The sequence below is a fragment of the Cucurbita moschata genome, unplaced genomic scaffold (genome assembly GCF_002738365.1).
Source record: "Cucurbita moschata cultivar Rifu unplaced genomic scaffold, Cmos_1.0 Cmo_Scf00004, whole genome shotgun sequence".
Taxonomy (NCBI): domain Eukaryota; kingdom Viridiplantae; phylum Streptophyta; class Magnoliopsida; order Cucurbitales; family Cucurbitaceae; genus Cucurbita; species Cucurbita moschata.
The window spans coordinates 1,384,406-1,411,274 of NW_019268520.1; the positions used below are offsets into that span (position 1 = coordinate 1,384,406).

At 35.8% G+C, this 26,869-nt stretch overlaps 5 protein-coding genes and 2 non-coding genes across 7 annotated transcripts; 5 read left to right on the top strand and 2 right to left on the bottom strand.

The window, feature by feature from the left end:
- Positions 1-1,655: 1,655 nt before the first annotated feature.
- LOC111441691 lies at positions 1,656-2,832 on the top strand. The gene is made up of 3 exons (XM_023078779.1): positions 1,656-2,078; positions 2,679-2,748; positions 2,813-2,832. The coding sequence occupies exons 1-3, from the start codon at positions 1,656-1,658 to the stop codon at positions 2,830-2,832; spliced, it is 513 nt and encodes a 170-aa protein (XP_022934547.1).
- Positions 2,833-8,586: 5,754 nt separating this feature from the next.
- On the top strand, positions 8,587-11,014 carry LOC111442288 (4-coumarate--CoA ligase 1-like). The gene is made up of 4 exons (XM_023079621.1): positions 8,587-9,675; positions 10,154-10,566; positions 10,646-10,748; positions 10,843-11,014. Exons 1-4 carry the CDS (start codon positions 8,677-8,679, stop codon positions 10,966-10,968), a joined length of 1,641 nt encoding a protein of 546 aa, XP_022935389.1. The 5' UTR covers positions 8,587-8,676; the 3' UTR covers positions 10,969-11,014.
- A 1,979-nt stretch (positions 11,015-12,993) lies between these two features.
- LOC111442390 (ACT domain-containing protein ACR11-like) lies at positions 12,994-17,191 on the bottom strand. Its single transcript, XM_023079781.1, has 10 exons — positions 16,825-17,191; positions 15,765-15,822; positions 15,543-15,671; positions 15,296-15,390; positions 15,053-15,137; positions 14,904-14,963; positions 13,663-13,718; positions 13,479-13,584; positions 13,322-13,390; positions 12,994-13,243 (listed from the first exon to the last, which is right to left on the bottom strand). Exons 1-10 carry the CDS (start codon positions 16,977-16,979, stop codon positions 13,181-13,183), a joined length of 876 nt encoding a protein of 291 aa, XP_022935549.1. The 5' UTR covers positions 16,980-17,191; the 3' UTR covers positions 12,994-13,180.
- Positions 17,192-18,741: 1,550 nt separating this feature from the next.
- TRNAV-AAC lies at positions 18,742-18,815 on the top strand. Its single transcript has one exon. It is a non-coding gene; the product is annotated as a tRNA-Val (tRNA).
- A 2,441-nt stretch (positions 18,816-21,256) lies between these two features.
- Positions 21,257-22,863, top strand: LOC111441534 (AAA-ATPase At3g50940-like). Its single transcript, XM_023078571.1, has one exon. The coding sequence runs from the start codon at positions 21,257-21,259 to the stop codon at positions 22,766-22,768; it is 1,512 nt and encodes a 503-aa protein (XP_022934339.1). The 3' UTR covers positions 22,769-22,863.
- A 1,387-nt stretch (positions 22,864-24,250) lies between these two features.
- LOC111441377 lies at positions 24,251-25,056 on the top strand. The gene is made up of 2 exons (XM_023078335.1): positions 24,251-24,769; positions 24,862-25,056. The coding sequence occupies exon 1, from the start codon at positions 24,328-24,330 to the stop codon at positions 24,754-24,756; it is 429 nt and encodes a 142-aa protein (XP_022934103.1). The 5' UTR covers positions 24,251-24,327; the 3' UTR covers positions 24,757-24,769; positions 24,862-25,056.
- Positions 25,057-26,033: 977 nt separating this feature from the next.
- TRNAS-GCU lies at positions 26,034-26,115 on the bottom strand. The gene has a single exon. It is a non-coding gene; the product is annotated as a tRNA-Ser (tRNA).
- Positions 26,116-26,869: the final 754 nt, after the last annotated feature.

Consider the following 26,869-nt stretch of genomic DNA (forward strand, 5'->3'; position numbering starts at 1 on the left):
TTTTTTTTTTTTTTTTTTTTTTTTTTTTTTTTTTTTTTTTTTTTTTTTTTTTTTTTTTTTTTTTTTTTTTTTTTTTTTTTTTGCATGGGAAGTCCAGAAGATAACCTAACATTACTGATTCTTGAATGAAAGAAGCACAACAACTAACCATGGAAAAACTAATTTGAGAAATAGAGGAGTTCGACATATCGAAAGATTGTAGATTCACAATCAAGCTAGAGAATTCCACCACCTCCATAACGTGCGGATCAATATGATGAAGATAGTTCTGATCAACAAGAGGGTGATCAACATATAGTTGGCCATGCCTTGATGTGAGGGGAGGCATAGTGTCCGCTCTCCACCACCCCAAGACCCTGTGGCCTAAGCAAACTCACCATGTGGCACATACGTGTGTTACAGCGAGGATGAACGTTGCGAGACGAGTGTGTTGAGTGACTTCCTTTGAAATGGGGTTTACAAAGACAATATTGGTAGGCATGGATGTGCCATTATTGCGCCCTGGCACATGCGTTGGAGGTTGGATTATACACTTGCTATCCGGTACGGAGTCTATAAATGACATGACATGACATGACATGGAACGGGAGGGTCGAATGCCTCAATAGAACTCAGATGGATGGATATTTGAGATATCCCAATATTATGAATGACATGTGGGCCCATTCTCGACGGCATGACCGAGTGAGTTGTGATGGTCGACAACACCCGTAACTTGGGATGGCGTCAAGACATATAGGTCATGCTAATTGGGAACTAAGATGATATATGAGATACAACATTGCAAAAGAGAGACATTAGCCCTGAGTAGAGAAAAGGTCGAGCCAAATGACTTGGCCTAGTGTAAAAGCAAGTCGGTTCGGTCGCAGAAGATTGAATATGCAAGCACAGACGATGTGTGTGACCAAACAAGCTTGGATTTCGCACAAATTTAAGGCGTATGACACGTGCATCGAGATACTTCCTCGCTATGTTTAGTATAGACTTGTACCTTGTGATATCTATATTCACTAGGATATTATACGACTCTTTCCTCCACTGTGGTGTCTGACAACGTGAGCTTGTGCTAGTCTGACAAGCAAGGCCTAAAAGGTACATATACAAGCCCACCTGGTGGAACCATGTGCATGTGCGTGGGTCATGTATAGGAAAGTACTCCACATCTAACCCTGCCCAGAATGGAAAGCAGAGCCCAAGGCCATACCATGATATTTTTATGAAAAGATATTTCCACCATGATTGTTTGTATTTATATTTCTCGAAAAGCCTGTATCATAATGTTTAACGTGCTCTCACATACATCAATTCAACTTATTTCATGCTCAAATCTTAATAATAGGTTTCCTAATACATGCTTTCAGTTATACTAAGAGCATAGTATTGAGATATAATATCTAGAGTATATATTATTTATAGAATATATCTTAGATATTATATCATAATATTCTTTATTTATGAATTGATTTACAGTATATTTTATTTTATTCTCAGTATTTAATTATTTTATATTTTTTTCATTTGTACTTCTTGTATCCTATTTAAAGTATATCAATATCAATGATAACACAGACCTTCCCAATTCTATTTTCTATCTCATTCTTAACATAGTATGAGAGCACCGATCTTGGTATTTTTTAAATATCAAAATATTCTCTATGGCGGAATCAGCCAAATACAGCTTCAAAAATTCGGATGTTGATTCAACACATCCTTATTATATTCATCATTCTGATCAACCAGGATATTCACTTGTTCCAATCAAATTAAATGGAACAAATTATCAATCCCGGAGTAAATCAGTTATGCATGCTCTCATTGCCAAAAAGAAAATTGGCTTCATTGATGGCACAATTGAAGAACCGTCTCAAGATGCAAATTCAATCGAATTTGAACTATGGAATCAGTGCAACGGTATGATAATATCTTGGTTAACTCATTCAGTTGAAGCAGATATCGCTGAGGGTATTATTTACGCTAAGACAGCTCGTCAAGTGTGGGTTGATCTTCACGATCAATTCTCACAAAAGAATAGTCCAGCAATTTTTCAGATACAAAGGTCTATAGGAATGATGTCACAGGTAACCATGGCACTGTCAGTATATTTCACCAAGCTCAAAGCACTCTGGGATGAATTGGAAGCATACCGCACACCATTTACCTGTAATCAACGTCAAATACATATTGATCAACGCGAAGAAGACAAGTTGATGCAACTACTCATGGGACTCAATGAATCTTATAAAACGGTGAGATCTAACATATTGATGATGACTCCATTACCTAATGTGAGGCAAGCCTATTCATTACTTGTACAAGAAGAGATGCAACGTCAGGTGACTTCTGAACCTACTGAGAATTTCTCGATTGCATCAGCAGTGCAGAAGAAAACAACATATTCAAAACTCGCGAAGGATAAATCATGTGAACACTGCAATAAAAGTGGTCATACAATTGATGAGTGTCGATTCCTTAAGTTTCAATGTAAATTTTGTGATAGAAGTGGACATACAGAATATCAATGTCAATAGAAAAATAATTCTAGAAGGGCAGTACGATTCAATTAACGCAACAATCGAGGATATCGATCATCTGCAAATATGGCCGATGTTTCTCAGTTGAATACAGAAGAACAGTCACCTAATTCCATCCCAAATTTTTCTTCTGGGCAATTACAACAGATTGTACAAGCCTTATCTGCACTCAATCATCGTCCTTTTGGTAATTCTGATAATAACATCAATGTTGCAGGTTTGTTTCCAGTATCTGCATTATCTATTAACTCTACAAGTTCTAATCCATGGATTCTCGATAGTGGAGCTACAGATCATATAGTATCCAAAGCTTCTGTTGTGACTGAACCAAAGGCTACCACCATATCTACAATAAATTTGCCTAATGGAGGGACAGCACATGTGTCACATACCGGCAATGTTTCTTTTAATCCTGACCTTAAATTAAACAATGTTTTATGTGTGCCTTCATTCAACTTAAATCTAATGTCCATCAACAAACTTACCAATGACTTGAAATGTTATGTGATCTTTTATCCTGATTCTTGTGTTATGCAGGACTTGGCTACGGGGAAGATGATTGGCTCGGGTAAACAATCCGGAGGTCTCTACCATATTTCTTCATCTCCAATCAAGTCTTCAGCAAATCATGTATCTCAGTCATCTGATTTGTGGCATTTACGCCTAGGTCATCCTTCTCCTTCTCGTTTTAAATTTCTAGCTGATTAATTGCATCCTAATAATGCTACTCTTTCTCATAATTATAGTATTTGCCCATTAGCAAAACAAACTAGGTTGTCTTTCCCAAAAAGTTCAATAACAACTCATTCTGTCTTTGATATGTTACATTGTGATGTTTGGGGACCACATAAAATTTCAACCCATTCTGGTTTGCGTTTTTTTCTCACTGTTGTTGATGATTTTACCCGATGTACTTGGGTTTTTCTTATGCAACACAAATCAGAAGTACACCATTTGTTAGTAAACTTTGTTAAATTCGTTCAAACTCAATTTCATACTACTATGAAGATAGTTAGATCAGACAATGGGACTAAGTTCTTATCTTTGCAACCATTTTTTACTTCTTGTGGCATTAAATTTCAGCGCACCTGTGTCTATACTCCACAACAAAATGGAGTCGTAGAACGTAAGCATCGTCATATCCTAAATGTAGCTAGGTCTCTTCTTTTTCAGTCACAAGTTTCACTTAATTTTTGGGGAGAATGCATTTTAACGGCTGTTTATCTTATAAATAGAACACCATCATCATTGTTATCTAACAAAACACCCTTTGAAGCACTCTACAAACGACCACCTACATTTCACCATCTTAAACTTTTTGGTTGTTAGTGTTATGCAAGTGTAGCACATCCTAAGCAAAAATTTGAACCTCGGGCAATTCCTCGTGTTTTCATAGAATATCCTTGTGGTCACAAAGGTTACAAGTTGTATGACATGCAATCTAAAAAATTCTTTATTAGTCGTGATGTTAAATTATGTGAAGATGATTTTCCTTTTTCATCAGCTTCACAGATTTTAACATTAGCTCCTTCAGCTCCCATTTTACCATTTCATGATCTACCCTACTCAAACATCCATTTTGATCCTTCGTCGTCTCCTCCGCCTCCTATTCCTTCTCCAAATTCATCAGTTCCAGATTCACCCACTAAATCTGATATTATCCCACCTGATACATCATTTCCACTCCGACGTTCTACTCGTACCAAACAACCTCCAGCTTATTATAATGATTACGAGATGTCTTCGGGAGCCAATCATTTAACCTCTAGCTCAAGTCCCAACACTGGCACCACGTATCCCCTTCATCATTACCTTTCATTCTCTTGTTTTTCTCCTACTCAACGTGCCTTTCTAGCTTTTATTACAGCCCAGACAGAACCTAAAACCTATGGTGAGACAGTTGGCAATCCACTATGGCAACAGGCTATGAATGATGAAATTGCAGCTTTGGAACGTAATCATACTTGGTCTCTCGTTCCTCTACCATCTGGCCATAAACCTATTGGCTATCGTTGGGTGTACAAGATTAAATACAATTCTGATGGTTCTATTGAACGTTATAAAGCTCGACTGGTAGCAAAGGGATACACTCAGGTTGAAGGTGTTGATTACAAAGAGACATTTTCTCCTACAGCGAAACTTACTACACTTCATTGCTTACTCACTTTTGCCGCTGCTCGAAAATGGTTCACTCATCAGTTAGATGTTCAAAATGCCTTTTTGCATGGTAATCTAGACAAGGAAGTCTATATGTCTTTACCACCAAGTATTCGCCGACAGGGGGAGAATACAGTATGTCGGCTCCATAAATCTCTTTATGGTTTAAAACAGGCTTCTCGCAATTGGTTCTCCATATTCTCTACCACTATACAAAATGCAGGCTACACTCAGTCCAAAGCAGATTACTCTTTATTTACTAAGAGTAAAGGTACTTTCACTGCAGTTCTTATCTATGTTGATGATATTCTGTTGACAGGCAATGATCTCAAAGAAATTCAACATCTCAAGACTAGTTTACTCGAGAAATTTCTTATCAAAGATTTAGGAAATTTGAAATATTTTCTAGGTATTGAATTTTCTAGGTCTAGAAAAGGAATCTTTATGTCTCAAAGGAAGTATGCTCTAGACATTCTTCAAGACACAAGTCTTACAGGAACACATCCAGAAAAATTTTCTATGGAGCAAAATCTGAAGCTTTTTTCAACAGAATGAGAAAAGTTGAATGATCCAAGTAAATACAGTGACGGTTGGTTGGCAGATTAATATATTTAACCGTTACTAGGGCTGACATTGTGTATTCAATTCGTATGCTTAGTCAATTTATGCATGAACCAAGAAAACCACATTGGGAGGCAGCTCTTCGAGTTCTAAGATACATCAAAGGTACTCCTGGTCAAGATTACAAGCATATTGCGATTCAGACTGGGGTGGTTGTCAAACTTCCAGACGGTCTATTTCTGGGTTCTGCATTTTCCTTGAAAATTCAATTATTTCTTGGAAGTCAAAAAAACAAACCAATGTGTCCAGATCATCAGCCGAAGCCAAGTATTGAGTTATGGCAAATACTTGTTTAGAGTTAACTTGGTTAAGATACATTCTCCAAGACTTGAAAGTTTCACTGTCCGAACCAGCATTATTGTACTATGATAATCAAGCAGCATTACACATACCAGCCAATCCAGTTTTTCACAAATGTACGAAACACATTGAAATAGATTGTCATATAGTTCGAGAAAAATTACAAGTTGGAATCATCAAACCGTATTATGTTTTGACTAAAATGCAATTGGCAGATATTTTCACTAAAGCTTTGGGAAGACATCAATTTTATTTTTTGAAAGACAAGTTGGGTGTGATTGACATACACTCTCCAACTTGAGGGGGAGTATTGAGATATAATATCTAGAGTATATATTATTTAGAGAATATATCTTAGATATTATATCCTAATATTCTTTATTTATGATTTGATGTACAGTATATTTTATTTTATTCTCAGTATTTAATTATTTTATATTTTTCTCATTTATACTTATTGTATCCTATTTAAAGGATATCGATATCAATGATAACACAGACCTTCCCAATTCTATTTTTTATCTCATTCTTAATACATAGGTAAATTTGAAGATCTAAGGCGCCATTACATGGTATGCATGACATTTTTTACTCAGGTTCAGGTCTTCCAAAAATTCCAAATGTTATGAAATTCTATCTTACGTCACGAAAAACACTATGATAAGCGGTGAAATTGGATAAAAAAAAATGAAGCAAAATAAGTCAATTCGAGCCATTTGGGGCAAAGCCAGTCAAATTGAACTAAACCAGAAGTTAGGTCAACCTTCTTCCCAGCGATTTTATCTTTGAATTTTCCCTCTCCTCACGTAACTTCTGCCATTGTTATCTCTCGAGTCTGGCCCCAATTGCTTCTGCTCCCTTAAACAAGCTTGAAGTTCTCTACACACTGAGTTCAACAAACCAAGAATCATGTCATTTGGTTGAGTTTCGAGAAAGATATAAGCTTCAAAAGTCGAGGTGAAACTCACAAACCCTTACCTGTTGAGATCAAACTATAATATCCGTATGTATATATAACAGATATGACATGTCATATGAGGAAATGAGCAAATATCGTAGTATTTTTATTGGGAATGTTTGCTTAATCCACCCCATAGTGGTAGTTCTCTATTTATAATCAAATAAATTCCAAAGATATGGGAATGGTAATAAATAGAAAGAACAATATATGGAAAGATACCTATGTAAGAAGGAAAATATAATATATATGGTAAAGTATAATTTAGTATTAAATATATATATTTTTTTAACCCTTATATTCACTTACCTTAATAAGGAAGACAAAATAGAATGCCTATGCATGGACAATATTATGACCATCAAGTCCAAGACTACTCTCTAGGCCCAATTAAAGCCCATGTCGGAAATAGAAAAAGCCCATTTCGGAAATAGAAGAAGCCCATTTGATTTACGAAATGGACTTAGCTTCCGTACTGCCATGCATACAACTTTCTTTTTTCTTAAAGGTTTATTATGTTCGTAGCATTTGAGTTTTAAAAAGATAATAATTATTATTATAGAAGGAAAATATCTCGTCACGCTTTCGTCAGCTAAATAAACGATAAATAATTTATTCTTTCAATAAAATAAAGAGAGATGAAATAATGAATTGTGTCTTTTTATAAAAAAAAATTGAGGGAAATTAAGGGAAAGAGAGCCACGTGGCAACGACCAAGCATCATTGGTAGTAGGTAAAATGGAGACCGATATTGATCTTGGAACACGACCACATAAAGTAGAAGCAGCACGACCTCATTTTTTTCCTTTTTTTCAATTTCCTTTTCTTTGGGACTAAATAAAATAAAGCCCCAAAATCCGTTAGTGAGACCACCCAAATTTAGAAATATCTAAATTAATTTAAAAAATAATTATAAAATAGTAAAAATTTCGTAAGCGAATATTTTTGAAACAAGTATTTTTTTTTTTTTTAAAGAATTTAAGAATATTAGTGAAATTTTTAAAAATAAATATTTATAGACAAAAATATAAAATTGGTATTTTAATTAATTCAGCTAAAAATAAAATAAAATCATATATTTAAAAAGGAATGATTTTAGGGTTAGATAAAGGCACTTTGATAAAAGTAGGGCACCCAATACGAGAGTTTATGGGGCCCACCAATCACCTAAATCTCCCACTCTCACCAACCCCATTTTCTCACCAACCACTCCCCCCTCCAAAATTTTGCTGATTAAGTTATTAATAATCTTTTCAAAACCGGATTATCACTAAATAACTCCACTTGTCCAAACCTTATTGCTCATTCCACCTCAATTAGCGTCTTAAACACATTTTAATTACTTCTTAATTTTTAAAAGTTTTTAATTTTTTTTTTTAAATATAAGTTTTTAATGTGAATAAAAACCTATAAAAAGCTTTACGGCTTTACTTATTTACATTTAAATTTTCAATACTATTTTTAAAATTTAAATTAAAAGAAAAAAAAACATAAATCATTTCACCCTTATTTTAAAAATACCCATTAACTCAAAAATTTTGAATTCTAAAAAAAAATGCCTTAGACACCATTTATCTGCACCATTTTCTTCTATTTCCTTTTTTTTTTTTTTTTGCATATTATTTTTTTTTCTTTTTAATAACTTAATAGTTAAATATAAGATAGAATACTCTTAGAATTTAAAATTTAAAAAAAAAAAAACTCATTAATCAATATTGTACCTAATTTTTTTGCATAGTGGAATCTTTAATAATACATTTTATATTCTTATTTCTTACGTGTCTTTCTCTACTCATACCTTTTTGTTTAAATATTTAATTTCTGTCCATACTTTAATTTTGAAATTTGGATTTATTAATGAAATCCTTAATACATTTAATTATCAAAATAGAATTAATTTGAAAATTATAACAGTATAATAAATAAAATAAAAAATGAAAATTCCCATTTACTCCCTTCACCAACCCCGGTTTTTGTCCCGTCTCCAATCCAACTCCCTATATCTTCATCTTCATTTCCGCTCATCCAATTCAGAAGAACAATAAAATCTTCCATTAAGAGATTATTCGTTCTTCTTCATCTTCTGAACTCCCCAAATCCGCCATTGAAATGGCTGTTGAAGCTCTTCAGAATGACTTCATTTTCCGCTCCAAACTGCCCGATATTTACATTCCTAACCACCTTCCTCTGCACTCCTATTGCCTACACGAAAACCTCGCCAAAATCGGCCACCGGACTTGTCTAATCAACTCCGTCACCGGCGAATCCTTTACCTACCACGACGTCGACCTCGCCGCACGCAAGGTCGCCTCGGGATTGAACAAACTCGGCATTGCTCAAGGCGATGTGATTATGCTCATCCTCCAGAATTCGCCGGAATTCGTCTTCGCTTTCCTTGGTGCGTCGTATCGCGGCGCGATTATGACGGCGGCGAATCCTTTCTTCACGGCGGCGGAGATCGCAAAGCAAGCAAAAGGATCGAATGCGAAATTAATCGTGACGCAATCGTCGTATTATGAAAAAGTGAAGGAAATAACAGAGGAATTACCTGATGTTAAAATCATGACCGTCGATTCTCCGCCGGATGGTTGTTTATCGTTCGCCGATCTAATTCAGGCCGACGAACGAGAGATGCCGACTGTTGAAATCAATCCGGACGATGTGGTTGCGCTGCCGTATTCCTCTGGAACCACCGGATTGCCGAAAGGAGTGATGCTTACACACAGAGGATTAGTGACGAGTGTGGCTCAGCAAGTGGACGGCGAAAATCCGAATCTGTACTATCGAAATGAGGACGTGATTCTGTGCGTTTTGCCGCTCTTCCATATCTATTCGCTTAATTCCGTCCTCCTCTGCGGATTACGGGCGGGGACCACCATTTTGATCATGCCTAAATTCGAGATCGGTTCGCTTTTGCAATTGGTGCAGAAATTCAAAGTGTCGATTGCGCCGATTGTGCCGCCGATTGTTTTGGCCATCGCGAAGTCGCCGGACCTCGATAAGTACGATCTTTCGTCTATCAGAGTTATCAAATGCGGCGGCGCTCCGCTTGGGAAGGAGCTTGAAGATACCGTGAGAGCCAAGTTTCCCAAGGCTGTGCTCGGCCAGGTACTGCAAATTCATTTTTAAAAAAAAATTAATAAATTAAAAATCATTTTAAACTTTAAATTACATTAAAATTTAGATATAAATTTGTAATAATTATATTGAATTCTGGAAATTTGTGTTTATTATGTGTAATTATGATTATTTTTTTATTGGTATTTAATAAAAAAATATCTATTTTTGGAAGGATAATTAAAAGACTTAAATGGAGACGACACCCCTAAGTCAAAGCAGAAATCCACGTGTAATTTTTTAATTACAATAAAATTAATTAATTTTCATTTTTTTTAACGTTATATAATTTTTAAAAAAATTTAAATATATTTTAGGGACTGTTAAATATAAATTTAAGGTTGAATAATTAAAAATAATTTAAATACAAAACTAAAGCTAACTAAATTTATAATTTAATTTTTGGATCAGATGTAATCCTAGCCGTTGGATCATCAAGATTGATCAGAGAAAATTCTGTTGATTGCAGGGATACGGAATGACGGAGGCCGGCCCAGTGCTAACGATGGGTTTAGCATTTGCAAAGGAGCCATTTCCGATGAAACCCGGCGCCTGCGGCACCGTCGTGAGAAACGCCGAGATGAAGATCGTCGACACCGAAAACGGCGGTTCGTTGCCTCGAAACACGCCGGGAGAGATCTGCATCAGAGGCGATCAAATCATGAAAGGGTATCTGAACAATCCGGAGGCGACAGCCGCCACAATCGACAAGGATGGGTGGTTGCACACCGGCGACATCGGATTCATCGACGACGACGACGAGCTGTTCATCGTCGATCGATTGAAGGAACTTATAAAGTATAAGGGATTTCAAGTGGCTCCGGCGGAAGTGGAAGCTCTGTTGCTCACTCATCCGGCAATCTCTGATGCCGCCGTCGTTCCGTAAGAGAATTGATTGTGATTTGATTTCTGAATTGGGTTTGTGAAAGTCGCGGATAATTATGGGTTAATTGAATTGCAGAATGAAAGATGAAGAAGCCGGAGAGGTTCCCGTTGCGTTCGTGGTGAGATTGAAGAACTCTGAAGTAACTGAGGATGAAATTAAACAATTCATATCAAAGCAGGTACCCTTTTTTCAAATTCTTAGGAATCATAATGATATGATATTGTCCCCTACGAGCTGATCATTATTGAGTCTGGTTCTGTTTTTGTTTGCAGGTGGTATTCTACAAGAGAATCAAGAGGGCGTTTATGATAGACGCAATTCCGAAATCGCCGTCGGGAAAGATCTTGAGGAAGGAGTTGAGGGCAAAGTTGGCAGCTGGTTTTCCAAATTCTAATTAATTATTATTCTTCCTTTTCCAAATTCTCTCTTTTCTTTTGACTTTTTTTATTTTAAAAAAGAAAAAAATCAAAATATGGAAACTTGTTGTATGCAACTGCTTAAACAAACTCATTAAAGCTTTTTATATAAAGTGTCTTCGATTCTACATTGCATTGAATAGTATACCATATATTAATTACCAATCATTTCTAGCATATAGGACGTTTCATGTGTTTGATGTCACGATCGTTTTCAATAATGTGACGCTGTGATCTTGACATGTTGACGACAAGTCATGAGAGGAATCCGAGGCCCATATTCCTTTTTCGCACATCTTTGTGGCTTCATCGGATCTTAGGTAAAATTTGTCTTCGTCAACCGGACAACTTATGTTGAATTTAAGTTAATTCAGCCCCACACGCCGCCTACGCGTGCATGTTCAATCTTTTGTAATCTAACTTACTTGCATCTACACTAGGTCAAGTCATTCAACTCGACCTTACCTCTATTCGAGGCCAAGGTCTTTCAATTCAACGTCACATCTCAAATCATTGCAGTTCCCAATTAACATGACTCATACATGTTAACTTTATCCCAAGTCACGAGTTGTTCTCAGCTAGCATAGCTTGTTTGGTCATGTCCATTGAGAATGGGTCCATGTGTCGACATTCGAGTTCTATCGAGGCATTGGACACTCTCATGTCTACGCCAGTTTTGGACAGTGGGTGCATAATCCAACCTTCGACACATGGGCAGGGGGCGATGTCAACACACCCATATTGTTTGACATTGTCCTTGAAAGATCAATTTCAAAGGAAGTTACTCGAGACGCTCGTTTCACAACGCTCGACCTCACTGTAACATACACATGCCCATAGGGCCCAAGGGTGATAGGGAGCTAATATCATGTCTCAAATACATTTTGAGGTATTTCCAATCTGGCAGGTGTAAACATAATTTTGGCTAAAGATCATAAAGTGTCGTGGAGCATTCATCTGATAACACTAAATTTTGTGAGCTTTCATATTTCATATGAATGAACTTGAATCCAAAATCGCATGCCCAAATTCCCTCGAAAACTCTGACTTTTGAGGTTAAGGTTCGAAGCCTACCCAACCTTTCAACAAGTCTATCTTTGACACTCTCGTCTTATTGTTGCTCCTATCTTATTTCCCTATGTTATTTATGCATCGTCTTCTCTTTCGTGCACACTTTATATCTTACTTATGCCTCTTCTTCTCTTTCGTGCACACTTTATATCTTATTTATGCCTCGTCTTCTCTTTCGTGCACATTTTATATCTTATTTACCTATCTTATTTATGCCTCGTCTTCTCTTTCGTGCACACTTTATATGGTGTTGGATGATGCACCATCCTCCTTGGTCACATCATGGCACCATGAATTTATTTTTTTTTTTAACAATTATAGAATGATTTGTATTTCTTTACGAAGTTTTAATATCTTTTATCTAAAATTATATCATATGACAATATTAAACTATGTTGTCAATAATGAATTTATTTCGTTAATGAATTTGTTTTTTTGAACGATTATAGGTTGATTTATATTTTTTTATGAACTTTATATCGAATAATTATGAATGGTGAATAAATAAAAAAAAATTTATAAAAATAAACAACCCGACAACCCAACCCGAAAATAGAGAGTTGGATTGTAGTGTAAAATAGAGAGTTGGATTGTATTGTAAAAGTTTTTGGATTGGGTTACCAATCCAAATAAATAGAACTTTTGGGTTTGGTAAAAAAAATTGATCAACACAAACACGACCTGAACCATGTACGCTCATAGTTTTTAAACCCATAAATAAAATCTCAATGAAATACACATTCAGTAGGAATAATGCAACCTCTACTACTACATATTTCCAGCAAAACTCGTAACTCATCATAGACCGATCCACACCAGGTTTAACAAAGTTTTGTCTATCCTTTCTAAAACACCACTTTATTCAAGTTTAAGTGTTCCCCAAGCAAGTTAAGAGTTGGAATGTTATTTCATTTTCTATCCAATATCTTCGAAATACCAAATTCATCCGATCGGGGTGTTTTTAATAGATTTGCAAATAAAAGTACTCATTTAGTATTAAACAACACGCTCGTACATTTCTTGCGTATGCAGCAGCAGCAACAACAGGGCGTACATGGTACAGTCTAAATACACAATATTTCTGCAAGTTTAATTTCCTGGTTTCGGTTTACCTGACGACGGCTTAAAAACTCGCCTCCTCTGTTGTCGGTCGCCTCAAGAAATATCGTAAACTATTTGATATAACCTGTAAAATTCGACGTAAATCCTCAGTAACCCGCAACAATGTTGCATATTGTAACCAGTAATCTAATTGTTTACCAACCTGCTGAAGAGGTTTGATCAGGGCTTTGCCCCTATAGCTCACATGAAACTTGGTCTTAGCCAACAATCCCTGTACTCACAACAAACAAACTTGCAATTACCATGGAAGTTAAGTAGTAACCGTGAAGGACTGCAAATTACAAACTGAAAATAGTCACCTCGGTGTCGAATTCTCCAGATCCAACTGCGACGTTTATGTCAGTGATGATCTTCACAAGATCGACCAATAATCCCGGTCGATCAGCTGTCTCCACATACAGTAAGCTGTAAAGGGTAAAAGGAGAGTCTCACTTCATGTATGCAAGATTATGCCAATGATTTTCTACCCAATGCTAGCGTTACCTTCGGTCAGGACCGTCATCTCGAATGCTTATGTGCGTAGCAACGTCCACATCAACCTGAGAAATTATAACGTATGATAAATGAGGTAAAGGAGCAAACATCATTCCAATCGAGTAACCTACCGAGAGGATCCATGATTCGGTAACATGAGAGGTATAAAAGGTAGGAAATGATGCATAAAAAATATTGAAATGAATAGGTAGATCGAGTGACATGACATGCATTGAGAAGTAGAACAAGAGAGCAGACTCTTATCCTGATACAAAGGGAATAAATGTTGGGCGGTTTCTGCACTCTTATTCCTATCGATTTCTAAACCGAAGAAAACCAACATTTGAGCCTCTTGTTACATTGTTAACCCGCCACCTACCCCCACCCACTCACTTTGTGAGGTCCCACATCAATTGGAGAGGCATAAGAGTAAGAAAACTTCTCCTTTGCAGACGCGTTTTAAAATCTTGAGAGAAACCCATGAGGGAAAGTACAAAGAGGACAATATTTGCTAGCGGTGAGCTTGGGTCCTTACAAATGGTACTAGAGCTAGACACCGGGCGGTGTGCCAGCAAGGACGCTGGGCTCACAAAGGAGGTGGATTGTAAGATCCCACATCAATTGGAGAAGGAAACATAGCATTCCTTATAAGTGTGTGGAAACCTCTCCCTAGCGAATGCGTTTTACAACCTTGAGGAGAATCCCGGAAGAGAAAGCCCAAAAAGGACAATATTTGTTAGTAGTGAGCTTAGGCTGTTACAAATGTTATTAGAGCTAGACACCGGACAGTATGCCAAGGAGGACACTAAGCCCCCAAAGGGGTGGATTGTGAGATCCTAGAGAGGGAAACAAAGCATTCCTTATAAGGGTGTGGAAACCTCTCCCTAGCAGACGCGTTTTACAACCTTGAGAAGAATCCCAGGAGAGAAATCCCAAAAACGACAATATTTGCTAGCAGTGAGCTTAAGCTGTTACAAATGTTATCAGAGCCAAACACCGGGCGGTGTGCCAAGGAGGACGCTGAGCCCCCAAAGGGGTGGATTGTGAGATCTAGGGAGGGGAATAAAGCATTCCTTATAAAGGTGTGGAAACCTCTCCCTAGCATACACGTTTTAAAGGGAAAGCTCAAAGAGTACAATAGCTGCTAGCGGTGGGCTTGGACGGTTACACACCTATCCACCCACAAATAGAAATATAAACAATATCATGCAATAGCGGATAGGCATTTGAAATCGAAAGTTATATAAGACCTCTTGTTTTGGTGGCACAACCCCAAAGGCAGCTCCCATTGCTAACTGAGCACTTGATTCCTGAACAACCAACATCAAATTTAGGAACTCAAACAAGCAGGTCTCTAATAAACAGAGATCCACCAGACTATTATCTCTTGAACCATTACCGGATGATACTCAATCAAGTTGCTTATAATTGTCAAACGAATTGCCTCTAACAACTCTGGATCATCTACCTTTCTTCCAGTATCTCTGCATATTACCAAACCAATCAAGAACCAAAATCACAATGGAACAACTTTTAAGTTCAAATCTAATTCAAGGTGTTGCCATTCTACTATCACAATCTACCTTTCAATAATGTAAAAGACAGCCATAGAAGCGTGTAAACGTAATAAGCCAATACTTACGCCCTCGTGATGGAAAATCTGTTGTGTTTTCCAGAAGAATCCAAAAAGACATTCGCCTTCACAACATTCAGCCCCAGGTTTTTCAGAGCATTCATCTATAACCAATGCATTTTTAATGGCAATTATACGAAACAACGAAACAACACAACTCGTAAAGCTTTACCCTTTAGTATTATCATCTAGAAACAAGCTCTAAGGAATGGAATGCTAAAGATGACTTTGCCAACATGAAGAATTAGCTTTTTACCGTGTCGAGAAGAGCTCCAAGCCGATCACCAAAGGTTATTTCCACCACAGTTGCATCTTCATCAGAGTCCTGGTCTATTATAACTATGGGCGTTGGAATTGTATCAGTTTCACCGTTACTTCCATCCTCCTGTGCAACCACTCCCAAGAGAGAGGTCCGACAAAAATTAAGAACAAGCATGGACAATTGCAAATCATATGCATTGATTGATACCTTCAGTACCTGAACAGATGTAGCTGATGAAGCTCGTGGAATGCTCTTCATGGTGGAAGAACACCATCTGGTGAGGGATCAGGAACAAACATGTAAACATAACTTCACAAAAATGAAATTGATGTACCCAAATGTCACAATCAAAATGTTCTTATACCCAATTGTTATAGCGAAAACGGAAGCAAGATCAATCGCACTCACACACCCACAAACAGAAATTAAACAAAAAGACACGAAAACGTGGTTCAGAGAGAAGAAATTTCACTACACCCACGGCTCCATAGTCAATCACTATAACCAAAGTGTTTACAAATGTATCTCTCACACTCTCACACTACAAAGTCTCTCTTACAAACCTCCTCCCAATTGCCTGATTTTTTGATGGTATGACTCGGCTCCCTGGCTCGTAGCTCGTAGCAACCAATACTGTCCACCGGGTTTTCCTATTTTAGGACTATATGCAAGATGCAAATGAATGCAATGCTTAGTGAGGTGGTGTGTGCTTATTTCAAATAGGCGAACCCTAAATTCCTACCTATTCGATTTTGAACAAAGGAAACAAGAACAATGGGAATGTTGGTTCATTTTCAAAGTCAAGTGAGAACCAAAAACCATAGATTTGAGGCTGATATTCCCCGTGGAGTCACCAGCAAATACAAAATAGCAATGAGTACACATTTCAAAACAAGGCTAGACAAGCCTAGGCGTAGCAATACTATTTCTCACACATGAATCAATTAAATGAGACTACGAACCAAAAGGATTATGAACTAAACGAGAGTTATGAACCAAAATAAATGAGAATATGAACCAAAAGAGTTATGAACTAAATCAGAGAGTTAGGACAATACATCTCCATGACAACTTACAACAGAAATGTCTCCATAGGAACCGGAATAAAAGCAACCCTCAAGCAGGAAACTAAATTGAACCATGTAATCTAAATCCAGGAAGAAACCCAGATACACATTTTTCAAACTGAAAGAAATCATAACAATCTTCAACTAATTGAGAAGGGTATGATAAAAGTAAGCAGAAAGACGCCAAATCAAGCAATTGATAGCCATACCTTCTACTCTGAAGTAGGCAGAAACATTTAGTCTGAAAAGCGATGGAACCCTTGGTGAAAACCCCATTAGCAAAACGGGGTTCAGAGTATTTGAGGGTCCAAGAACTGCGATTGGAGTGAAGCCCAGAGGTCCAAGAAGCCATAGCCACAGCCATAGTGACTGAGAGCAAGGAAATCGGAAACCCAGAAGCAAAAATTGAGAGAGGAAGGAAAAGAAAATCAAAAGGGGTTAGAGGGAAGAACCCAAATGGGAGAACATTTTGAGCTCAGAATGAGAGAAAAGGGTAGGGAGTAAGGAGAGTGTGGAAATATCCGCCATTGGAGATGGATAGGTGGATACCTCACACCCAATTTATCTTCTTTTTGGATCACTCTTTGATTTTTGACGTTTCATTTATGAACAGACAATCATTTTTTATATTTTGGATTTTACCTTTTTCCAATTGCCACTTCGTCGGTTGTACCTTCCAATTATAGCGACGCGTTTAGCTCATTCAATTTGGATTCCCCCCTCCCATCAAATATAGTAAATTTTCGTTCATTTTATATTTTTATTAATATTTTCATATTTTAATTTTAATATCCACATATTTCTTCATTTAAATATTTAATGTTCATTTTTTTAAAAACTTTTATATACTATAATTTATCAAATTTTCTATCGAATCGTTAATATCTTGTTTAAAAATACAATCAATTATTTCGAAAATATTGTTCATACCTTTAAACTTTTTATACCAAAGAAATTTTTCCAAGATACTGTATAAACTTTTTTTTAAAACTTAAAAAATAATTTTATCTTTAGTACCACATTTAAAAAAATATTTATAAAACTTTTCAAAGTAATATTAAAACGTTTGTAAATAACTGAGAATATTTGCTAAATTCACCCCACTAGTGTGAAAGTTATCTATTTATAATCGAATAAATTAAAAGAATACGAAAACAGTAATAAATAGAAATAACAATAAAGGGAAAGATATTTCTGGTAAGAGGGTAAATATCATATTTGCCTCGTAATAAAATATCAATATATATGGTAAACTATACTTTAATACTAAATATCCTTAACAATAACCAATGCGTTGTTGATAGACCATTTTTATCGGTATATTGTCGCTAATAACTTTTTTAAACTCTTTTTTCAGAAAAGTAAAGGATATTAATGCTACTTTTAAAATTCATGAGTATTTTTTTAAACCTAAATATATTTTTTAACTTAAAAAAAATTAAATATTAATAAAACTTTTAAAAGTTTGGACTATAACGCCCAAATTATAAAATTTAGGAATTTGTGTGATTAACTATGTATTTTATCACATCTGGCTCTGAGTAAGACACAACGTAATTCATGAAGACTACGAAAAAGTCGTGAAGAGAAAAGTTACGAAAAAGTCGTGAAGAGAAAAGTTTCAAAAGTCAAGACTCAACATGTAAGTTGGGCCTTGTTTGAGGCCGACCAAGCCAAGGCCAACGAGCCCTAGCATGGTTGAAACTCAATCTCGCGTAGGTCAATAAAGCCCAAATGAACTAGACCTAAATGGCTAAGACCCAAGCTCGATATGGTTCCACTCCACATGGATCAAATTAAAAACTCTAAGAAGGTTTCGTCCAACTACGCTCAACATGAATTCTTGTTACGCCAATGAAAAACTAGTTTAGCATAGGTAGCATAGCGGGTGTATAATGAGTACTACTTTGGTGTGCGGCAACGTCGCTTAACTTAGCATATATTTTGAGGTTGTACACGTTAGACAAATCCACAACAACAATGCATGTTTTTATGACGATATTAATGGTTAGTGTAATAATAAAAAGGTGATTTTAGGGACCATTTAAAATTATTTTTCAATTTTCAACAACCAATCTTTTGTTAAATACTACTATAAAAAATGTTAGGTGCGTTTACCAACATCCGGTGTCGTGGTGTAGTTGGTTATCACGTCAGTCTAACACACTGAAGGTCTCCGGTTCGAATCCGGGCGACGCCATTTTTCAGTTTCTTTTTGTTTTATTTTCTCCTTTAAATTTATTCTCCCATCTTTAAAATTTAACCTATATTTATTTTACGTGGACTACAAATTTATTTGAAATGTAAAAATCTAAAATTAAGGTTGTCCTTTTTTTTTTTTTTTCAAGATGTTTACTTTAAGAGGAAAATTAAAATTTTCCTTATATCATAGAGAAAAGAAATATAAAATAACAACAAAATACCATTAATATATTTTTTTTTATAATTTTAAAATTTTCTAAAAGGTTTAATGTTTGTTTTTCAATTAAATATTTTAATAATTCATTCCTCCAACATTTAAAACGTTGAATTTAATTTAACTTCTCTGGAATCGAGAATCAACTTTATTTTGTTTGATGCATTATAATTTAATGTATTTGTTAAAAATGATGCTTTGATATCATGTTAAGAATGAGAAGCTCTCTATACTGTGTTAAGAATGAAAAACAAATGTGGGATTGAAAGTCCGAGAAGCATAGATGGGATCAAAAGTTCTAGTGGAATCTAAAGTGTAATTTTGTTAACAACATTTAAATAGAATACAAACTACAAACTAAATCATAAAAAATATGAGAAAATATTTTACTAACAAAATCATAAAGATAAGATAAAATATATCAAATATAAAATTCTAATTGACTACGGCTATATAAAATATATTCTAATACTCTCCGCTTGGAGAGTGTACGTGAATAACAAAATCATTAATTATGATTTACTAGGTAAGTACACTAAGATCGGTACATCTCAAAAGTTCGTGTGATTCAAACCTCAAACAAATTTTCTTGTATTGAGACATTTGATTAATAAGATAATCAAGATCTTATTTTCCCTTGAATGGATTATTTATTGTTTACTTCCCTGTTTAAGTTGATTCCTTATTATTTCGAGGTTCTTAAATATTTTAGATTTAAGCGTTTTGTTATTCAACATCATGTTATTAGCTTGAATATCCAAGAAGAATTACAATCATTTATATTTACAATCATGGCTTTACTTTGGACTTCCCCATAACGTCTTATACCAATGAAGATAATATTTCTCGCTTATAAACCCATAATCTTCCACTAAATTAACCAATGTGAAACTCACTCTCAATAATCCTCGATCCTCAACAAATTGATCATATTTTGTTTGATTGTTTTATGTACTAAATTTTGATGGAACGATGTTCATGACTTTTGGTTCCCGACCCCAATAATCTCTTTTCTTTTTTGTCTCTATCAATTGCACTTTAAGCTTTTTCTTTTTCAATTTTCAACCATTTTTAAACCAAAAAAAAAAAAAACAAAAGTTAAATGAGCTAAAAAAAGGGTAAACACAAAAGGAATACAAACATACAAAGTTTGCTTAACAAAAGTAAAAGCCCTCTAATGAATAAAAACAATTTGCTATTAATTATTTTACCCAAAAACTAAAATATCTTTCCATTTCTAATAGTTTGAATAATATTTTTAACTTTCAAATAAAAATTTAAAAATATCATTAAATTTTTAAAAAAAATTAAAAAATGCACGTTTGGAAACGGTTAATATTTAGGGTTTTAAAATTAATATTTTTTACAACTCCAAAAATATATTAATTTTTTAAAAATATTTTTTAACTTAGTTATATAACCAATTATTAATGTTTAAAAATTCTATAAACATTTAAAACGTACAAGACAGTTACAAACAATACAAATACAGAGGAAAACCAACCATTCCTTCATATATATATGCAAGAGAACATTGAAGTTGCACCTATGAAATCCGGAACCCGAACTTAATTGAACTCTAGAACCAGATTGAACCACATCCCTCATGACATAAGATTGAAAGATCCAAACCTTCTTCTTCGGAGTCCTTCCTGTTCACGAGCTTCTCTTTCATTGAATGAATTTACTCGACTGTAATCCGAACTATTCTTCTTGAACTCGGTAAAAGACAAAGAGTTTTTTTTTTTTCCTGTAAAAGTATTTTTAAACCTTTTTAAAAATTTTAAAATGAATAAACTTTTAAAAAAATATTTTTGAAAGGAATAGAAGTATTAAAAGATTTTCATACCAACCATAAGATTTTTTTTTTCTTCAAATTTTTAAGGTAAAATTACATTTGATTAAATGGTCAAAAAAGTGAAGGCGAGATGTGAAAGAAAGAAAGAAATAGGGAAGAGATGGAAAACATAAAGCATGTGAGCGGCCTGGTGCACCACAAAAGCAAAAGTGACTCACTCATTTGACTTAACTTATTAGTCATGTTAATAGAATTCTCAAATGTCAAATAAAGAAGGTTTGTTTATTAGAGTCGTGCTTTTAACTTAGCCATGGACTCGAGAACGTATGATGTACTTTGTTTTATCTTTCAAATTAAAACCAGAGTAATTGTCTGTTTTAAAACTCATCCCCTCTCCCAAGCCAAACCCGCCATCATCATCATCTTCATGGAGATCCTGTCTCAATTATGGTCATTGCTAGGCCTTATCACACTCCTCCAAAACATCCTCCCTTCCCAATTCCTCTCTCTTCTCCATTCCCTTTACGAATCCCTTCAAGATTTCTTCACCCCTTACTCCTATTACCACATCCCTGAATTCAACGCCTACTCCTCCCTCGACCTCAACCAACTCTACCGTCACGCCACCCTCTACCTCAACTCCCTCCACAACTCCCCCGCCTGCCGCCGTCTCTCCCTCTCCCGCTTCAAATCCTCCACCACAATCTCCTTCACCGTCGCTCCAAATCACTCTGTTCACGACACCTTTAAAGGCCAACGAATTTCCTGGACCCACCACGTCGACACCCTTCAGGATTCATTGGATGAGAAACGAAGCTTCTCTCTCAGAATCCCCAAACGCCACTGCCATTCCCTCCTCCCTCTGTATCTCGATCACGTCACCTCCACGGCGGCGGAATTCGAACGGACCTCTCGTGAACGGCGGCTCTTCACCAACAATGGCAATGCCAGTTCTTACGATTCTAGCTGGGTCTCTGTCCCGTTTCGACATCCTTCCACTTTTGATACTCTGGCGCTCGAAACAGAGCTGAAAAAACAGATTGTGGATGATTTGACTGAGTTCGCCGCTGGCAGGGAGTTTTACGGTAGTGTCGGCCGCGCGTGGAAACGTGGGTATTTGCTTTATGGACCTCCTGGGTCTGGGAAATCGAGCTTGATTGCAGCAATGGCGAATTTCTTCTGTTATGATGTGTACGATTTGGAATTGACCAAGGTTTCTGATAATTCTGAGCTTCGGTCGCTTCTTATTCAGACGACCAACCGGTCGGTGATTGCTATAGAGGATATTGATTGTTCTGTTGATCTGACGGCGGATCGGAGTTCGAAGGCTGCGGCGCGTGGGGATCACGAGGAAGAGGTGGGGCGCGTGACGTTGTCGGGGCTTTTGAATTTCACAGATGGGCTTTGGTCGTGCTGTGGGGAAGAAAGGATCGTCGTTTTCACGACGAATTACAAGGAGAAAATTGATCCGGCGTTGGTCCGGTGTGGCCGGATGGATGTGCACGTGAGCCTCGGCATGTGCGGGCCAGCAGCGTTTCGGACACTTGTGAGGAACTATTTGGAGATTGAGTCTCACGCGCTCTTTGACGTCGTTGATAACTGTATAAGGTCCGGCGGCGGCCTGACGCCGGCGCAGATTGGGGAGATTTTGCTGAGGAATCACCGGGATGTTGACGTGGCGATGAGGGAGGTTGTCGCCGCTTTGCAGGCGAGAGTTTTAGCTGGCGGAGGTGGAGAGGAGGGGGCGGACTATGAAGAAATGGTGATGAGATCGCCGGAGAGCGTTCTGGGGGTGGGTTCGCCGGAGAATTGGGATTCCTCGCCGGGAAAACATGTGGGGAAGAGGAGGAAAGAAGGGCAGACGCCGGGGAAGAAAGTGAATTTTTTGGTCAGACTTCGGTCGTTGACTAAGTCTGAATCTGGAAGAAGAGGGATTTGACTTTGTGCTTGTCATTCTTGTTTTTTTTCTTTTTATTTTGTTTTTAATTTCGAATTTTTGAAGCATGTCTTGTACATTAAAGAGTGTATCATAAAATAAGCACCACTTTGTCGCTATGATAAATTAAATATTTTAAATCATTTCGACCAAATAGATACAAATCTACAAACGAAATAAGAATTATGAATGTTATGGAAATGTGATGTTTTTTAAGAAGATGCTCTATAGTGTTTTGGCCACAGCGTGGAAGTGAGCGCAGCAAGAGCGAAAAGGAAGGGGCGGACATGTAGGCGTGCGCGTCACGTCCAGTGCCGCCCGACACGGCCTATGTGCACAAAGCTCCGCGCCACGCCCCCTCACTTCTACTTCTTTCACACCTTTATACAAACAGGTGGTGTGCAACCTTTCTATTCCCAAAATTCTTTTTTTTTTTTTTTTTTTTTTTTGACAAATCATTTATTCTTAATAAATGGTATTGGCATATTATAAAAATATTTCAAAATAGGATAGGGAATGATTTTTTTTTATTATAATGTTTTAAAATATAATCATTTTCATCCTTACATTTATTTAAATTTTAACAAATTTATAACCTAGCTTAAATTAAATTATATATCTTCATGTATTAAAACCCATAATTATTTTTAAAATATGTAAGAATTCAAATAGTGATAGAAAGTTTAAAGCCTCAAATGGAATCTGAGATTAAAATAGTGAAATCTAAAAGTTTGTTTTGTTACCTCAGCAGATTTTTTGGTACATCATATTTATGCATTTAAGCAAATCTTGGTTTTCGTTTCCTTTGTGATGGACCGGAAAGAGGGGGTACATGATAGTAATATTCCGTTTCAGTTGGAAAATGCAGTCAATTGTTTGAGGTAGTGTAAGTGATCAAGGGGTAGTAACTCCTATTATGCAGTCAATTGTTTGGGGTAGTGTAAGTGATCAAGGGTAGTAACTCATTACCGGGAGGAAGGTGATCAAGGGGTAGTAACTCATATCACGGGGAGGAAATCAGAGTTCCATAACTATTAATGGGTGGCTTCGCGATTTCTTATGGGCACAAGTATCCCAAGTAATTCAGTTTTATGGTCGTTCATTATTAATGGTGTAATTTATTCTTAAAAAAATGGTCAAATTCTATGTTATCAAAAAAAAAAAAAATTATTTCACAAATATTATTAAAGTTTTTAATTTTGTATTTAAAAATATATATATATTTAATTAATGTCTAATAGGTCAAAAGACGTTCAAAACAAAAAGATTAAAAGAAAAAATAAATAGAAAGCTTAAATTTTTTTTTTTTCTTTTTTAAAAAATAGTCCCTAGATATTAGGGAAACCACGTGAGCTGATAGTTTTGTTTTCAAGTTACTAATAATAAAAAATATATATATATAGCGGAATTGTCCTTTTTATCACAATTCTCTTGTGGTCCCCACTCTAGGGTTATATATAAAAACGTAAGAGACTAATTTCAAAGTATATCTCACGACCGAGTCACCGACTTACCACCACTCACACACCGGTGGAGAGAACAATCAACACACAGAAAGAGGAATGGCCGTGGTCGTAATCGACGGATCGACGGTGCGAAACTTCGTGAACGACGAATCTCACTTCAAGAAGAGCGTGGACGAAGCCTTCGCCGCTCTGGATCTCAACAACGACGGCGTTCTGTCTCGATCCGAACTCCGCAAGGCCTTCGAGACACTCCGCCTGATCGAGACTCACTTCGGCGTCGACGTCGTCACTCCGCCGGAGAAACTCACTCAACTCTACGATTCGATCTTCGAGAAGTTTGATTGCGACAAAAGCGGCACCGTCGATGCAGAAGAGTTTCGGACGGAGATGAAGAACATTTTGCTCGCAATCGCCGATGGATTAGGCTCGTCTCCGATTCAAATGGCGCTCGATGACGGCGATCAGAGTTTCCTCAAGCAAGCCGCAGATCTGGAGGCTTCAAAGCTCGCTCAATCGTCGGCCTGATCGCGATTGCTAGGTTTGCCGCTTCCGTTTCTTTTTTACTCCTTTTTTCTTTAAATTTCTGTTATCTATATGAACATGTTTGAATCTGATTCCACAATAAAATAGATCCTGATTCGCCGTTTATGATGGAAAGAGCGATTCAGATTTAAACCTGTGGAGAGAAAAACGAGCAGATGAAGAACGAACAGGATCAATATCTAGGAACAATGTAAAATGGAGAAAATAAACGTTTGCTGGAGTTTTGTTTGCTCTTCTTTTTGGGGCAATTTATTCTAGAATTTGTATCGGTGTTTGTTTGTTCGTTAGCGATTTTCCGTTTTTTCCGATTGAAATCGAGGCATGGGCTCACCCACTGGTCCATCGAAACAGGCTTCTCCAGGCCTCAGAAAATCGCAGACGCATCCATTTGATTTTTCTTAATTTAGGACCATTCTTTTTAGGCTAAATTATACGCCCAAAAAAAATCACAAATCATATTTTAAAATTTTGTTTTATTCTTAAATTTTGAATTTTTTCCATTAATAACTAATTTAAAGTTTGAAATATATTTTAAATATTTTTTTTTCTTCATAATAATGGATAAAATTGGGCGTAGTAACTTACGGAAAAATATTATAGAAGACTGATATTATTTATAAATAGAGAAAAATATAAACATTCATTTTAATTTTTTAATTGTCTTTTCAATATATAAGTACATAATATTGTAAATAATTACATAATTTTTATACTTGTCGTTACATCAATATTCATCTTATTTTAATTACAAAATTAAAAAATATATATATATATATTGTTAATATGTTAATGAACTAAAATCTACAAGATAGCTATTTCAGAAAAAATATCTTATATCTTTATTTGTTTCACAAAATTTCACTTTAAAATTTTCGACATTAAATAAAACTAAAAAAGTGGTTGAACTTCATTTAAAGGTTGAATTATTGTAATTAAATTATAATAATTAGGAAATTTAAAAAGAATTAAAAAAGGAATATTTTGAAAGTTATATGTATTAAATTAAATAAACATAACTTTCAACCACTCCGTATTTAGACTCTTGGAAGCTCTTACAATGACCATGTAAAATCCTTGCATCATCTTCAAATGGTTCATAATGCAATTGAATTTGGCTATGAATTATGGAAGTTGTTTATTATGAATTTAAAATAATATTAAAATTAAAAATATCTATTAAGAGAAATACGTTTGCAACATAAGAAAACGATAGACTTAATTATAAAAACAAAATGAGAAAAAAAAAAAAAAAAAAGAAACGTCGCCTGAGAGATTCGAACTCTCGCGGGGAAACCCCATGTACTTAGCAGGCACACGCCTTAACCACTCGGCCAAAGCGACAATTGTTGATATAAAAGGCGTGGTATAATATTGATATAAGTTTTTAATAAAAGCTGAGTTGACGTTTTTATTTGGACCAAATGGCAGTCTATAGAGTATAGTCTACGATACCTTCATAATGCATTGATTATTAATTAAAAGCTGCCATCTACTTTACTTTTTATAAAAGAAATATATAATTACCGAGTGGGAACTATCGTGTGAGTAGATAAAAATGAGACAATAATGGGTCCAATACCAACTAGACTCGAGACGAGTGTTAGGATTGATATCAGTTGTTAGGATCGCTCAACAACGTACATATAGAAAATTCAAAGAAGAATATTGGCTAAAAGTTTTATTGATGACTTCAGACATACAACCAGAGAAAATACATTAAATGAAGAAAAACACATTTTGAGCACTGACTATTGGAGTATTTATATAGTTTCAATTTACTAAATATTGTTTCTAAAGATTTATATAAATATATCTCTATCAAATCTTTACCAAATATTTACCCTCATATATATCGATCTTTACGAAATATGTTTTAAATATATCTCTACTCTAGGCATCAGGCTCTATATCCAACAGCGAGTTGAACTCTTCTCTTTAAGGAGCATGTTTTTTTCCTAGTCCGTAATCCATATCTCTTCTTATTGACTCGTTTTCCTTTTTTTATACTTAATTCAAAAGGAAAATAGAGAAAAAAAGAGGATCATTTCTTATGGACTCGTCCGAAGAAATGATTCATTGAAATAATGAGTCACCG